The following is a 14968-nucleotide window of genomic DNA, read 5'->3' on the forward strand; positions in this document are numbered from 1 at the left end:
TAGAATAGAGTTCCTAGGCTTAATGTGAGCTTTGCCACATGGCTTTTATGTAACCCCAGACAAATTTTCTAAATATCCTCACGCCTCGGTTTTCTCACTAGATCCCCTCAGAGGGGTCATTTATAAGCACAGAATCTATCTAGGGCAAAATGTAAGCCAGAATTACAGAATCTTCCAGTCTCTCTCCCCCAGCACTTCCGATCCCATTTTTTTAAAATGGATTTCACAGAAAGGTGGAAGTCCCAAAGATACACGGTTTCAGATCAGACCTACACCAGCTGTGTGGAGGACACAGAGGCTTTTTATTCTCCTTCTGACAAAAGCTTTTATTATAAACTCAACCATTACCTGTTTTGTTTAGCTTGCTGCCTGGCCAACAAGCAAATAAGTAGCTTGGAAAAGCCACACAATGTTTTCTCTTCTACAGCCTGTCATTAGGGGATATTCTGGCATTGTGGAGGACCTTAAAAGAACAGAGCACAGGCTATAACTCTCCCTTAGCTTCACAGTTCAATCACCTTGAATAACAGATCCATGATCCAGACTAAGGGTTTGTCCGCATTATTGCAAAAAAGATTAACTAATTTTTAAAATAGCTTAAGAATCTCTGTTGTCTTGCCACAAAGGTTAAAGCTCTGTGATAATGTTTTTGTTTGCCATATATACTATTTCCTGTCAAGTCCTGAGGTGAGGGATTGAGTCCAGACACCTGATTTGGCTGCATTGTCTATTAAATGCATCCTTCTGTGTAAGGATCATGGGATCCTAAGAGCCATTCCATTTGGCTGCCAAAAGTATCCGCTGTTTTTTATTCTGAACCTGTGCTCTGCTAGCAGAGACAAGACTGGGAGCTGTGATCTGACTCTTTAAAAATCCCTGGAGTTCCCACAACCAACACCACGCTCTATGTGCAGTGACATTTTTCACAGGAGAAAAAAACTGAAGCACTGGGGTGTCATTCATCATTTTCTGACAAAGGTTTTTGGATTGGATACATTCTGTGTTGGATCAGTGATTGATGTATTTCCTATTTCAAAATGCTCCATTCCAGAGCACTGTTTTGATTTCAGTGACCAAAAAAAAAGTATGATTGTTGAAAGAAAATACTTTTTGTAATTCCAGAAAGGTTAATATACTGACTAGGGCAGCAGAAGCACGCATAGGTTTGTTACAAAAGCTTAATTAATTATGCTACTTAATCTTGTCTTTTCAGATGTGTTTTATCAACACACTGTTGTGAGTTAATTTAACAACTGATATTTAGTGTGGTGCTTTGAAATCAGAATGTAGCTGGGTCAGTGATGACTGCATTGGTGACAGTCATTTCTGCTGCAGAATGTTTGAATTTAGACAGCCACTCTGATTCTGAAATCCATGTGGCTAAATAGCTGCCATCTTTTCTCCTTGATGGCAGCTTCCTTTGCAGCAGCAAAGTGACCCTCCCCGAGACAAGAGGCATCACACTGAGGCTCTAGGTGTGACACTGATCCACAACTCCTTTCTAGTCAGAAGCTTTTCATCATTCACATTTCACAAATGCAAAGGCTGAACAAAAAAATTGACCTACTGACTTCTGTAAAGTAGAGGACAGGGTCCAGCCCCAAAAGATCGTGGGCAGAAATACCAAGGGAATAGGTTACTTTGCCCAAAATGCCATGGGGAAAGTAAAACATCTGGCTGCAAAAAAACCTGCTGCCAGAGTCCAAGCAGTGCCCTATAGAGGGTTGGAAGGACAAGGAGAAAGCAGCTTGCAAGGCATTAGCTCTAAGGGGAAAATGGCTCCTGCCTCTGCTCTCCTGAAATCATCTTCATCCTTTTGTCCTCTGCAAGTACATCTGCAGCAGTAATGAGAGGGGTCCTGTACAGGAACCTGGCCTCCCATTCCCTGCTGACCTAATTAGGCACCCACAGACTCTGTGTTGTGGCCCTAGAAAAGTTAAGAGCACGTGGCCCTAACGCAAATGTCATTGTCAGAGAGAGGATTAAAATGCAGTTTCCCTGTGTTTCTTCTCTTCACACCACTCGATCAGTGACAATCACTCCTCCCCTTCCCAGCCCTTCTCCCAGTAAGAGGACTGAATGTTGTGCCTGGCACTGCAAATTACCATTTTGGCTTCCTCCACTGGCCTCGCTTGGGGCTAAGGGAGGGGGATGTGACTTATCCATCAGCACAGCAGGAGATGGGACACCAGCTACGGGAACACTGGGGATGTAGTATGGACCTGGCATGGCAGAGACTGCAGGAGGGTACCCAGCTTTTGCTGCTTTGCCTGCTATATACACTGAAAAAGAAAAAAAAAAACAAGAATCAGCATCACACACCAGCCCCCCCAGACCGACTGGACACATGGACAAAATCTGCACCACCAACCCCACAGGAGACAATCAGACAAATGAATTAACAAGCACCAACCTGAATTTCTCTAAGCCTCAAAGGGTACTGAGGGGAGTTTAAAATATGTGCTGCATATAATAATAGGGCATGTAATAATAATGACACAGAGATGCCCAGAAAGACACTCAGGGTGTTACAGCCAGCATTATCACTGCCATGATTTAGTGGCAGTTCAGCTTTAAAAATAACTGATGACTCAAGCAGCAGGATGAGGCTCATGGAACTTGACAGATCTGACTGAGCCTGACCAGGAACCTTGCTGGGTTGCAAGGATTTTGCACTGTTGTAGAGGACAGCTGATTTGCATTGCCAGGAAGAAACCTCCCAGGATGCTCTTAGTTCTGACCCACAACATTCACCGACACAACAACAACTCTGGAATGGGAGCATGACACTTTGGAAAAGCAGGCAGAGCTGCCAAGGCAGGGAGGGCTTGGGGAATTACATTTGTAATTAACTTTGAGCATTCAACCATTGAGTAATAGGTCAGATGCTTCACTCCCTAAGAACCAGTTCTTTAGCCAAGCGAAGTGCTCAGGGCAAAGGAACAATATTAGCAGATTCTCCTCCTGTTCTGCCAGGGAACAGAAGTAGTAGGGCAGATTTGCACCAGGCCTGGACAGGGTCACTCACGCGCCCGGGGACAGCAGCAGGACTCGGGACAGCAGGGACAGCGGACGTAACAGCAGCAGCTGTGTGGGCAGCACTGGCACCAGCAGATCCCCACCAGGAGGAAGAACAGGAACGCCCCCAGGATCACCAGGCCCACAAAGACCCACTCTGGAAAACAAGGGGAGAAAGGGAGATACTTACAGGACTGCACATTGCTGTGGAAGAGAACGTCAGCAACATCCTCCCAGCGGAGAGCATGGGGACAAAACACACAGGTGAATAACAGAAGTGGACTGACTCCCTGTGTGTCTAGGAGTAGGTCTACTCCTCCTCTTGTGTCAGAGCAGAAATGGCACATGACGGTGAGAAATGAGCCACCAAAATGTGGTCCCTTCTGGCGGCATCTCTGGCAGGCTGAGAGGTGAGCAGCACAGAGGCAGGAGCCCTGGCTCCCCGGCCAGAAACCCTTCGCCCCACAGCAGACCTGCACCAGTGCCGCAGGACGTGCTCCATTAGCGTTTGGCCCTCATCAAAGACTCATTCTTCTTGGCCATGTTCATGCCCTGCTTACGTGTTTGTTCCCCAGCCACATTCTGGTTTTAATGGGACAAGAGATGGTGAAAAGCAGGCTATAAATAGCCCAGGGAACGAGCCAGGCCTGCCCCTTCGCAGCGAGGCCTACGCGCGCAATTATTCTTTTGAATGTGCCGAATGAACATCCCATTCAGGCGGCTCCGCCAGCCAGGAAACCTAACAACCACTTTTTTCCTCCCCCATTGAAGCCTCAGATGATGTGTGCCAGGCCCCAAAAGAGAGCAGCTGAAAAACACCCTACAAGTGAAGAAAGCAGGCAAGAACTGGCCCACAAAAACCAGGATGGGGCTTAAAGGGGAAGGGCAGGGAGAAAAGGTTTCTCAAACTTTGCTGCTGGAAAATGTGGTGAGAGCAGGGCTCAGCCTGAGCCAGGGCAGCACCTACTGCCACATAGGAGTTCCACAGACTAAGGGAATGAACGGTGAACACATCTGGACCAAGAAATTACAAGACTCTGAACATACAGGAGGCCTGGAGTTGGTTTTAAGTCAGAGAAATGCACCAACCTATCTCAAAGCAAGACTGAAGGTGGGGAAAAGACTTGGTGGTTATTCAACCACCTAGAAAACATGGCAAAAAGCAAATCAAGACATGGTGGGGCTGCAGTGGGAAAGAGTTTATCCCCACTTCAGAGGAAAACAAAAAGCAGCAGACCAGTATTTCCAAGCAGAAGTCCAGCATTAAGAGTCTCCTGGTATACTATTATTTGAGATGAAGAAGTATTGACACAAGGATTGCAATGTGCATGAAGAATCATACTGGAAAAACAGTGCACCCCTCACCTGTGTTGCTAAGCTAAAAAGTCAAGGAAAAATGTTTCACTTGGACCATTCAAAATAGAATTTTTCCCTAGTTCTTAATACAATGCAAAAATAAGAAGTGTCATTTTTGATCCATCCACAGCGTTCTGTTTGAACAGAAATATGATTCTTTACTTTGCTGGAGTTTTCCTTAACTCTTTTACAAACAATTCCCCTTTTTAAAAATACCGTTTTAAATCTAGAATTTAAAATTTCCTTTGAGAAATGTCAGTCAAAGATCTGGCATCTACAAATCAACACTTCAGAAGTGTGAAGTGAGTTGTTTTTTTTTTTTTTAATCCTTTATTTCTTTTTTGGCTGACACACATGAATTTCATTTAAATTTGCATTTAATTTTGGTTCCTGTGGAATAATATGTTGGGGTTGAACTTACTATATGCTGAGAAAAATTCAGCTAACAAGTAAGGAAAGGGCAGAAGGGAAGCATTCATGAATGGGAAAGCAAGAGCTGAGAGATTACTGACCCAGTCCCTCAAGTTCTGCTTCTAGCAGCTGTTTTGCTTAAAATTTTCATCAATTACCTTGACACAGAAAATAAGAATGTGCTAAAATATCATGACAGTAAGCAGTAGGGATGCATTGTCAGTAAAGGCTGGGACAAGTTATACAAAGGGCCAGTTGTCCTTGGGGCTAAAATAGGAAATGTGAAATGCAGTATTATCCTGAAGTTCAAAGTATGCAGCAATACTTTCAGTGTCACAGGTTCAAAAATAAGAACAATTACTGTTCTGAACAGGACTTCACTGGTTGAGAAGAACTGAACAACAAGAGAAATGATCAAGTACACACAGCATTACTGTCACCACTCACACAATACAGCCACCAAAAATGGCACATGTAATCCTAGGCCAAATAAGGGAAGAATTTTCAGCAGTATTAAGAAAATATCAATGCCATCACACAAGGCCTCCTCTGCACTTGACTTCATCTGAAGTTACTGATATTATACAGCTCTGGTCATCTGTGCAGCAGAAAAGACGAATTTAGGCCAGTGGAGCCAGTGGAGAGCAGGGATTTATTTGAGGGATGAAGGGACTCTGGAGCCTGCCTGGCAGCAGGGGAGCTGAAGCCTGCTGAGTTACTCTCTTAAACAGAAGGCTGAGGGAAGATGTAGCTCCTGCCTGTAAATATGGTAGGAGGATAAATGCAGCAGGAAAAGCAGGTATTATAGTTAAAGATCTTACATAAATGGACAGAAATAGATGATCAGTGCTGTAGAGAGAAGCTAAAAGAAGCCCAACAAAGAAAGTGGGCCAATGAGAAAGAGAAAGGCCAAACCTCAGGCCACTCCTAAACTTGCTAATCTTACAGAAAGATGAAATTACATGGTGCTGGGGAGAGATTGCACGATAGGGAGCCAGACTATCCTTTCCAGTCCTGTACTTCCTAATCTATGCCAATCTAAGCAACATCTTAATGGCTTTTTCTTTGTTGTGTTCTCATCTTGTTTTCTGCAACCATCATGGATACAGAGAAGGAGGTGAAATGGTCCTGCCTGACACAAGTGGCCAGCCACAGCTATCCAGTGAACCTCAGATGTCAGATCTCCAGAGCTATTAGTGAACAGTTCACAACCACTCCATAAAGGACAAAAGCCTGGTAGAGGAAAAAACAGACAGCAAGTCCCTTAGAAGTGTATCTGTGGTCTCTCTGAAAACATCCTAGGAGTACAAAAGGGGGTCAGATTAGTGTGTACATTGCACATTGCAGGAGAATCACTCAGCATATAAAGTAGATTTTTGAAATCAGTGTCCCAGCCACAGGGACCTGTGAGTCAGGATTTTACTTCACAGGAAGTTAGACCATTTCCTTTTCTGATGAGGTTAAGAAAACAGCAAAAAGAGCCTGCTGGCTCTTCCTTTAAAACAAAACAAAGCTGGGATTCAACCAGTTCCCAATATAACTGTGTAATGCTGAGATTCAAATGACTACCAAGCTGACATGCTGTGTGTCCTCACAGAAGTATCTGCTTTTCTTTACTCATGCAACACCAACAGCTGAAATGTGGTTTGCTGCTGCATCTTACACTTTCTTCTTGTCTATGCATGCAGTGAGGGTACCAGAAAGATATCTGGCCTACACACCATAATTTTATACCCATTCAATAAAATTCTAAATAACGGGAGGAAAAGTGTTAGGCAATAGAGAATCAACTGTTATCTATCTATGCTGAAAAGACCAATCCCTCTCCTGCCATGCAGGAATTCTAGGGAGCTTTGGGTTACACTGGAGGTGGGTGAGTGTCTGCCTTCTCTCTGTTTGCATCTCTGGGACAGGCTCGAAAATAGCTTCACACATTTATGTGGAGTTGCATTTTTGCACAAACGTGTGAAAGAAATGCTCTTCGGGCACCACCAGGGAATGATCAGATGACTCGAGGGCTAAATATTCTCACAGCTTTTCCCTTTCAAGAACAATCTGTTGCACAGCCTCTGTCTCCTCTGCAAGGAGTGCCAGAACTGGTGGCTCTTGCTAGTTTTGGCTATCACGGGCACGGAGCTCTCACGTCGGGCCCAGCCACCTGGTGTTACCAAGAACATGGCCTGGCCATGCGGCTCCAGAGGGGCTGTGCCACTGATGGGGTGCTAGCCTGTGCTCTGTTCCCAGCACCTGCTGTGCTACCATCTGTGGTGAGGGTGGAGCAGGGCACAGGCCAGGTCTGGGGAGCGGAGTGACTGCACAGGAGCAGCTGACACACACAGCCACGCAGGGCTGCGGGGTCTCCCAGGCTGAAGCACACTTTCCTCTGTGCTAGCAGGGGGAGAGCAGAGAGCTTGACAAAAAACGTCCCCAGAACAGCCCTGGCAATTCTGCTCTCACACTGATCCGGGCACGACATCAACCATCTCTGTATGCTGGCTCCCAGCATGGCCCAGCATCAGCTCCCTCGGGTCCAAAGCCAGCACTTTCCCAGTAACTGATGGGCTTTTCTCTTTAAATCGCCAGGTAAAACACACATACAAGTGAAACATACACCACATAAAGATGCTGCAGAAGGATAAACAGACAAGATGACAGAGGAATGGATGATTAAGGGTGAAATGACTGAATACCTGGCATAATCTCCACAGCAAAACTGGGCAAGAGATCAGCAAGCAGCCCTGTCCTGCCTAGAAAAGACAGAAGGAGGAGAAGAAAGAGAGAGGTTACTGCAAGAAAAACACACTCCCCAGCCCCTGCCTTAGCCTCCAGCTCCCTTCCTCATCAGCCCACTTGCACTCTGCGTTATGTGAATTCCTATCAACCACAGATGTCATCCTGCTCGGTGCCTGGTGTCTGCCTCTGCACTTCTGCCATTTCTGTGTCCTTGCATTTTATCTTTATCAGCAGAGCTGGGGGGAAAGAATCTGGAACAGAGCTTCTCCAATCTAGGCACAAAATGACAAGAAAAAGGAGTCCCTTTAGCATGGTTACATGGTAACATCTTCCTGGAGTTATGCTCTACACATGCAAAAGCTCCTGGAAATGCACAACAGCCCTTAAACAAAAGGACACAGTTTATTTTTGAAACTGATGTAGTTTCTACGGCTATGAAACATCTTTAACTTAACTCAAGGCTATTGATAAATCAGCCACGTGCTTCCCAAACCCGTGGATGCTGCTCTCCATGTGGGGCTCTGTGAGTGCACCTACAACTCCAGGAAAGGAGCATTGAAGGAATGCTGTGCATATGTGCTAATTATTTGGAGATGCACAAGCACCTTGGTGAGACTGTGTGACAAAAGGCCAACACCCAATGGAAGCAAACCAGCCAGGGAAGGATTCATGTAGAAATTTCTGGGATCATTTTGCAAAAGAAAAAACAAACAAAACCCAAAAAAAAAAAAAAAAAAAAAATTAAAAAAAAAAATAAAAAAAAGAAGGCAAGTCAACTTCAGATCTATAATTTACAACCAAATAGAAGCAAACAAACTCCAAGCCCAAAGGCAGCTTGCTGCCTGTTTGTTTTGGCACAGAACGTCTGGGATATTTCCAGTACACAGCAAACATCCTGCACAGTGCTCAGCTGCAATTTACACACACCTGTGCATTGGCAGAACAGCCCTAAGTGCAGCTGTGCTGTGAACTCTCCCAGAGAGCCCCAGGATCATGCTGGGATTTTAAAAGACATGCATATGGTAGGAGAGCTGCACTCTAAAGAGAGACACACGTTGTGGGCATGACAACAGGAGCAGCTAAGGGTAAGCCAATGCAAAAGTGGTAGAAAGCTACCTTTAACCTGCCCACATGCCCTCCAGGTCCTGCACTATGCAGCACTCAGACACAGTGATGAACTGGATCCCAAGTTCCTCGGCCTCTAGTCTGTCCTTGAAGGTTATTACAATCAAATTCCCACCATCCGTTTTTCCTCAGTGCTTCAGCAGAGACTCTGTAGAGATCAAAAGTCCACAAGGAAGCCTGCTGGAGCCATAATGAGTATACCATGACTACAGGCAGTGCTTTGCAGCCAGTTGCAACTCATCAGAGCTGCCTAGTACTCACAGGAACACCCATCCTGATGAAGTGGTCCAGAATCCTTAGCAAAAGATAGCATGGTGATGCTTCACATAACTGCTCCCCATTTACCACTTTGAGGGAGGACTCTTGCCACCAGTCTGCTGCAACATTTTCATCTACATTTACAAAGAGCTTCATGATATTCTTTGCAGTCCATTTCCTGGAAGGATCAAGTGTCCAAGCCACTCACAACTAGAGTGTTATGTTCCACGTGCATATTAATTATATTCCTTATTTTGATAAAACAATATGCAATTCTTTTGCAGGCCTTTTGTGAACAGCATATGTGAACAGCACGCACATGAACCACATGCATGCAGAATATGGGCAGACACGAGCATGTAGCTCACCTCCCATGTGTTATTACCTCTGCACAAGCTCACATGCAGCCCTAGTGTGAGAGCAGATGCCACTGGACAAATTGCTGGAGGTACACAGCTAATTTAGGGCATCTATTTGTGGTAAAAAAGGCAAGGAAGTGACAGCTGTAAACCACAGAAACTCCTTCTCAAATGGTCATTGACAAATGGGTGCCTACTTTATTTGGAACCTACCTGGAGAGCCTCGAACCCTGCTAGTGCTGGGTACTTTCTGATCTCCAAGAGGAATCACATGTCCAACAGGGAAAAAGCACCCCTTAATGTAACAGTGGCTGAGAACTTGGTAAAAACAAAGACAGCCAAAGCAGCTCCTCTGTGCTACCCACGAGCAGCTAGCACTTCCCTGCTTGTGCAGCCTCACTTGGCTTGGCAGAATATCTGCCTGGGGAATTTGCATCCCTGCCCTGCCAACGGGACTCACACAGCCCTGGGGGACCCAGAGCCCCCAGCAGGGATGCACAAAGCCTGGGAGAATCCCTGTGGTGGGATTTTGAGCAGCAAATCCCACCACAGCTCAGCCTGAACTCTGCCAGCCCAGCTGGCAGCCCTGGAGCACAATGCCCACCCCTGGACTGCCTTGCCCCCAGCAGCTTTCCACAGCTCAGCCCTCTCCCCACCCCAGGCTGGATAAATCCCCTGATTAACTCTTCCCCACACCATTCCTCAGGGAAGCCAACAGGCTGAGGCTGCCTGTGGTTGCCCCAGCAACAGGAGGCTCCCACCACTGTCCCTCATTGAAGGTGACTTTCTCCCCTCTGCTGCTGCTGCCAGCAACAAGTGGAGCAAAAATCCCCCCGTCCTGCCAGCCAGCGGGCACAGGGACAAAGGGACAGGGTGGCTCAGGGATGGGGGCAGCACTGCCACTGGCTTTCACCTCCTGCCCTCTGTAAGCCTGGCCCAAACATGGGCACAGCACAGAACCAGGTAGTGGCCACAGAAAGGATCCTGGGGGAGCAGCCCGGTGGGTCACACACTGCCCAAAGCAGAGAGCAGGGCATCCTTTTGGACCCATGGCTGTAAGAGAAGGCAGGAGGCAGTCAGAGCACCCATGGCCAGCATCCACCCGTCTCTCCATGCCTAGGATGCTCCTTCCATGGGCTTTAAGCTCACCTCCTTCCCTCTCATTTCTTTCAAGGAAGTTTTAAAGTAGATGCTGGGGCTAGATACCAATGGGTGGGGAAGAAACAATTCAATAAAACATCCTGCCAAGAGACCATCTGGCCACACCACCTCTGCACAGCAGCTCTGCCCACCTGAGAAAGGGCTGCAGGCACTCCAAGCCATGGCTGAGCACCACTGCTGAGTCACAGATCTGTGCCCCCACCCGCAAGAGCTTTGTGTCCTGTGTGCAAGCTCCTACCACCGAGGGGATAGAGGGAATAGACAATGGCCCCGTTTCCCAGGGTTGTCCCGGGTGACTGTGTCAGAGCTAGGAGTTTGTCCTCATTCCGCAAGGATCTGGGATATGTGCCATCTCTATTCCCCCCGTGCTGCTGAAGGGTTTTACCTGCCCATAGTGGCCTCTCACCAGGCACCTCACACGCCCCAGGCCCCTGCCAGCCTTGAAATGCAACGGAGCTTGCAAGCACCCCATCTGCTCTGGCAGAGCACAGGAGGAGGGATGGGAGAGGAAAAGCTGAGGGGATGCAGAGCAGCTCCAAGAGGTGCAGACACACAGCAGAGGCCAGCGAGGACAGGAGTTAATACACAGGAGGCAGGCAGGCGACAGAGCAGTGAGCAAATAGCAGCGGAGCAGGGAAGACCTGGAGTCAAGCACACAATTAGCAGAGAGTCTGCAGAGAAGAGACACAAAAATAATTAGGGTAAGTGGTGCAGCTGAAAAGAAATGATGGCATGAATAAAGTAGGCGCAGGTGCAGTCAGAAACACGGCAATTGGGTAAATATGGGAACATGGCAAATACTGGCAGTCGCATAAATGTGATAAATATTGGGTAACTATGGCAGTAACTGCTGAACTGTTTTCCTATTTGAGGGCTGCTTCCACAGCCCAACCTGCTGCAGTGGGACCACAGGACGCAGCAACTAGAGGGAATTATTTCCTTCTCAGTGGTGGAAAACTTTGCCAAGCCATGCCACAGCAAGAGGCCCCTGGCAAGGGACACTGGCCTGAGGAGAGGCTGGAAAGCATAGGAGAGGAAGTGTGGCCCTTGTAAATCAGACACTTTTCCAAGGCAGCTGCTGTGAGATTTACTGGGGGAGCATGGCTCTGCAGTGTTCCTCTGTTCTCCCTCCGCTTGGAGTAAACTTTATCCTTTCTTCCCATCCTTCCCTTCAATTGGACGGAGAAACAGCAGCAGCCCCTTTTGGAGATCAAAGTTTTAGCAGGCAACAAAGACCTCCAAGGAGGCTGTTGCCATGGCTACCTTAGTACCCGCGGTCTTTTAATCACACCGGTCTGCTTTGTGAACAGCAGCGTGTGGCTGTCGCTGGCAAATAAGGAGGAAAACAGGGTAAAAAACCTTGGCAACAAGTAGCACTTCTAATCGGTGTGAAATAAATAACCAGGAGTAGGCTGGGCTAGGATGAGGGGCACTGGAAGCAGGTTACAAAGGTGGCAGCACAGTGGTCTGGGGCAGTGCATCAACACTTTTCCAGGATTTTTAAGAGGAAGTGTGCAAATCACTTCCTTCGCCTGCTGGCACTACCCACCTCTGGTCACAGCTCAAGGCTGGGGAGCCCTCTCCATGGAGCTGCTCACAGACATTTTCCCAGCTGAGATGTGGGCCAACATCACATCCCCAACACAAGGCCACCAGCACAACTCTGCCAACTCCTGTGACCGAGCACTGGCTCGGATGCTACTGGCAGCTTTTCAGCAAATCAGAGCAAAATCCTAAAACCAACATCATGTAAGGGAAAATTGTGCCAAGAACTTTTCAATCTCCGAAATCATGTCAAATTTTATTATACAGTCTCTCCTGGCATAGAAGAGACTCCAAACCTGGCTATATTTATACCAGCTATTGAGTCACTTTGCTGAGTAAGATCTGCCTTATTAGCATTGCACATCATACACACGTGTCCCAGTGGAGATTTATCCTCACTGAAAGTCAACACATGTCTCTATTAGTACATTAATTACTGTACAATATGCTGTGTGTATATGTATCTACATTCTTTACTTTACATTCTTTACTACTACTACTACTATGGGTGTGAGACTTTTTAAATTTTGGGTTTAGGCCTATATGAATACTGGCTGGTTATATAAACTGCAGAAGATGTCAGTTTACCAATGTTAGTTGCCAGCTGTCTCCAGAAATTAACACAAACCTCAAGTGCTAATTGTTGTTATTTGAAGCATAACAATGGGAGAAGCTTCAGCTTCTTCCTTGGGGAATTTCAGGTCTGTCAGACTGACCTTGGTGTTCGGGAAGGTTATGGAATAGATAATCCTGAGTGCAATCACACTGCACATATAGGACTACCAGAGCATCAGAAGGATCCAGCATGGGTTTAGGAAAGGCAAGTCCTCCGTGACCAAGCTGATCCCTTTTTACGATGAGGTGACCCACCCAGAGGATGAGAGAAAGACTGTGGATGTGTCTTCCTGGACTTAATAAAGCCTTTGGGAGTGTCTCCCACAGCATCTTCCTGGAGGAGATGACAGTGCCCCAGGCTGAGGAAGAGTGGCTGGAAAACTGTGCAATGAAAGAGCACCTGTGGTGCTGGATAACAGCAGCTGAATGTCAGCCAGAGTGTGCCCAGATGGGCAAGGAGGCCAGCGGCATCCTGGTTTGGATCAGGAATAGTGTGGCCAGCAGGAGCAGGGCAGTGATTGTCCTCCTGTACTCAGAACTGGTGAGGCCCCTCAAGTCTTGTGTTTATGTTTGGGCCCCTCACTCTGAGAAAGGCATTGAGGGGCTGGAGTGAGTCCAGAGGAGGGAATGGAGCTGGGGAAGGGTCTGGAGCACAAGTCTGATCAGGAGTGGCTGAGGGTGTTTAACCTGGAGGCTCAGGGGGGACCTTACCACTCTCTACAACTGCCTGAAAGGAGGGTGTGGAAAGATGGGACAACCTCCACTCCCAGGGAAGAAGTGACAGAGTGAGAGGAAATGGCATCAAGCTGTGCCAGGACAGTTTCAGGTTGGACATCAGGAAGAATTTTGTCACTGAAAGGGTAGTTAAGCACTGGAATGGACTCCCTGGGCTGCCCAGGGAAGTGGTGGAGTCACCATCCCTGGGAATGTTCAAGAAACAGCTGGACGTGGCACTTAGTGCTACAGTTTAGTTGAGATGGTGGTCTTCAATCAAAGGTTGAACTCAGTGATCTTGAAGGTCTTCTCCAATCTTAATGATTCTATGATGAACCATAAAATAATATTTCACTGATACACAATTTATGTAAAATTAGCGGCTGAATTGGATGGAAAAGAAAGCTGGCAATATCTGTCTAGCAAAGTGCACAGATCACTAACCAAAGCATCAAACCAACAGCTGGAATTAGTGGAATACTTTCTGGCCTCTTCCAGAAACTCGACAGGTCCTGGGGAATGGAGCCACTGTTTTGTGAAGCATGTCTAAGCTATGTAAAATCTCAGCATGCAGACATCACCAAGCTTGCACAGACCTATGCGTTCCAGGGTGCCCAGCTGTGCTGAACTCTATGTTCAGGCACTGCTCTGTAGCTGTTCCAGCTTGGGAAGGGAGCAGTGCAGCAGCTTCCATAGGTCCCTGCACCTGGTTAGTAAATTCTGGCTCTTGGGAAGGCTTACTGGGTTCTGTGCAATGAAGCTGGACTGCTTCCTGATGTGAGCTGGTGACACAAAGCCAGGATGACACTGACACTGCACTGCACTTCTGGTTTGAAGGTTACTCCAGGCATGCTGCATCCCTGCACTGGTACACGTGCAGTTCCCTTCAGAAAGGCTGCAATTAATTACTTTACTGAAGCCCATTGACATTCTCATATAAAAAAGAAATACACAGGAGCTACAAATAACAATATGATTAATAGCACTGTCTGTGTTTCAAGAAGCAGGACATTAGCTGCCAGCTATTATGACAGAAATGTAGACTTTCTTCAATTCAGGATTCAGCCCTTTAGATTCAATCACATTAAAAAAGTTTAAAAAATAAAATGTATAAAGTTTCAAAGGGATTCATTAGCCCAGCTGTAATGTCAGCAAAGGTTCTCCTTTTCTAATAAAACACACAAGTGCAGGGAGTATCACTTGATTCCTGATGTGGAATTGCTGAGTTCTGGACTAGTCTGCAGCAGAAGTAGAGTTCATACAGTTTCCAGCACACTACATCCTGCTGGGAGATTCCAAATGCCATCAAAATGCACATCTATCAGAGAATCACAGAGTCTTTTAGGTTGGAAAAGACCTCTGAGATCTTCGAGCCCAGCCTGTGACCAAACACCACCAGACCATGGAACTGAGTGCCACATCCAGTCTTTCCTTAAAGAAACCTCCCCGGGCAGCCCATTCCAGTGTTTAACCAACCTTTATGTGAAGAAATTCCTTCTGATGTCCAACCTGAGACAGAGGTTGCTACTCCTCTTCCCTCACCTGCACTGATTCCCTTAGAGAGGGTTAAAGTCCCTGACTAAGCAAAAGATACTGAATGGTCTTTTCAGCAAAGTACATAATAAGCACATGCCTAACATTAGGTGTGCTTTACAAATCCTATCAGCTTTGCT

The 14968-nt window shown here is 46.8% G+C and overlaps 1 protein-coding gene across 1 annotated transcript in view; it reads right to left on the reverse strand.

The window, feature by feature from the left end:
• The window catches only part of ILDR2 (immunoglobulin like domain containing receptor 2), a 41393-nt gene that overhangs the window by 13156 nt on the left and 13269 nt on the right, over positions 1–14968 (reverse strand). Inside the window, exons 4-6 of the mRNA XM_041480202.1 lie at positions 7476–7532; positions 3029–3175; positions 2106–2282 (exon numbers count right to left, since the gene is read on the reverse strand). Of these exons, the coding sequence (XP_041336136.1) occupies positions 2106–2282; positions 3029–3175; positions 7476–7532 (381 nt within the window). The remainder of the gene's footprint in view (positions 1–2105; positions 2283–3028; positions 3176–7475; positions 7533–14968) is intronic.

Source organism: Pyrgilauda ruficollis, unplaced genomic scaffold (assembly GCF_017590135.1).
Source record: "Pyrgilauda ruficollis isolate IOZ18807 unplaced genomic scaffold, ASM1759013v1 scaffold50, whole genome shotgun sequence".
NCBI lineage: Eukaryota > Metazoa > Chordata > Aves > Passeriformes > Passeridae > Pyrgilauda > Pyrgilauda ruficollis.